This window comes from Dipodomys merriami, unplaced genomic scaffold (assembly GCF_024711535.1).
Source record: "Dipodomys merriami isolate MVZ:Mamm:240054 unplaced genomic scaffold, mDipMer1.0.p SCAF_407, whole genome shotgun sequence".
NCBI lineage: Eukaryota > Metazoa > Chordata > Mammalia > Rodentia > Heteromyidae > Dipodomys > Dipodomys merriami.
In genome coordinates, this window is record NW_027205682.1 from 954,871 (window position 1) to 956,752 (window position 1,882).

The following is a 1,882-nucleotide window of genomic DNA, read 5'->3' on the forward strand; positions in this document are numbered from 1 at the left end:
ATCCATTTTTTCCTACTGTGGGACACAGTAAAGTTCCTAAGAATTAACAGACAAAGGACATCTGTGAAAGCTTTCACTCCATTTCAGAAGTATGTGGCTGAAGGGACTTGAGATTCCACTAAGTCATGAGGCTTGAACTCTGGGCCTAGGCACTGTTCCTGAACTCTTCAGCTCAAGGCAAGCATTCTACCACTTGAGCCACAGCACACTTCCAGTTTTCTGGTGGTTAATTGGAGATAAGAGTCTCATAGATTTTTCTGGGCTGGATTTAACTGTGATCCTCAGATCTCAGCCTTCTTGAGTAGCTAGGATTACAGGTGTGAGCCACCAGCACCAGGGTCTGTTGAATGTTTTATTTGTATTATGTGAGTCTCATAAATGCAAGGTTTTTAGAACTTCAGCTAGCAAAATGGGAGGAATTTTCCTTGATCATATTGGTGGTACTCACCTGTTTTCTTGTGCAAACTGTGGTATGATCCTCACAAACCGCTCAGAACTCATCTCTATTCGGTTTACAGGTGCCACTGGTAGAGCATTTCTTTTTAACAAGGTAGTTAATCTGCAGTACAGTGAAGTTCAAGATGGAGTCATGCTCACTGGCTGCCACATGGCTCGAGATGTGAGCTGCAAAAACTGCAATAGCAAACTGGGATGGATCTATGAGTTTGCCACTGAAGACAGCCAGCGTTATAAGGAAGGCTGTGTGATCCTGGAACGTGCCCTAGTTTGAGAGAGTGAGGACTTTGAAGAGCATGTACCATCAGATAAGTCTCGAAGAAAAAGAGGTAAATCCATCTTTTGACAGGTTTCCTTCACTGAAAACAAATCTACTTACATACACTGTCACCTTAGCATCAGAGTCGGATTCATGAACTGCGGAACAAGAGGTTGTGAGAATCTAAGATGGAACCTTTCTCTCTCTCTCTCTTTTTAATTTGGTATTTTCCATCCAACAGAAGTGTGTAGAGAATATGATGCACATGCTGTTATTTTTTCCCTTTGTTTACATCTTGAGGCAGAAGAGTCTCTGCAGCTACATGGTAGGCTATGTGAGGAAAAAAATTGGGGCTCTTAGAGTGGGAAAAGTGGGTTTCATGTAAACTTTGATGGAGACTAAGTCAGGAGCATGGTTTTACAACTTATTTGGGCTTCATTTTAAAACTTTTTTAACCCAGTTATTTCACTTGATTTGCTAGCTTCAGAGAAGAGATCCAAATCTGTGCCCAGCGCTAAAGGCTCAATGTTAGTATGGCTTGTGCTGGCCAGTGTGACATATTCTTGTTGGAGATGAACTGTAGCACCAGAGCCCATTTTTTCTTGTCAGTCTTGGCCCAAAGATGTCACCATTCCCAGTTACTTGTCACCACATAATTGGTGTTGATTGGAAATTTTTTTTGAAATGGCGCAGAATTGCTTGGTTGTCTTTTTCCATAGTAATATAAATAAACATAGTAATATAAATAAAGTAATAGTTGGACTAAAAAGAGAAGTCAGGAGTCAGGGCATCAAGACCTGTATTGTGGAAGAGGCACAACTTAACTTGATATAAAGCTGGAGGTGTAATATATCACAATATCTAATTCACAGAAGATTGCGTAGATAGAGTCTCAGTTCTCCATCCTCCAGGATTTGCTCTTCATTATCAGCTGCTAAGGCATAGGTGTGCTATTGAAACACCCCATTGGGCAGGTTAGAGGACAGATCTTCAGACACTCAGGGATTCAAGTAACCTGCTTGCGATGACCTGGAGCGTTCCCTCTCCAGACTCTGAGCTACCAGGCTCTGCTTCTTTTAGATGACAATTTACTGGAAGTATTCAGAGTCTCTGATTCTTAACTGCATTTTATTAATACATTTGAAGAGGGAGAGATTCAGGAGGAAG

The 1,882-nt window shown here is 41.4% G+C and overlaps 1 protein-coding gene across 1 annotated transcript; it reads left to right on the forward strand.

Annotated features, from left to right (window-relative positions):
• The first annotated feature begins 409 nt into the window (after positions 1-409).
• Positions 410-730, forward strand: LOC138806754 (protein yippee-like 5). The gene has a single exon (XM_069992094.1). The coding sequence runs from the start codon at positions 410-412 to the stop codon at positions 728-730; it is 321 nt and encodes a 106-aa protein (XP_069848195.1).
• The last annotated feature ends 1,152 nt before the right edge of the window (positions 731-1,882 follow it).

Bases quoted from the DNA above. Each gene is read 5' to 3' on its own strand.
- LOC138806754 (XM_069992094.1), top strand. From the start codon at position 410: ATGGGAGGAATTTTCCTTGATCATATTGGTGGTACTCACCTGTTTTCT.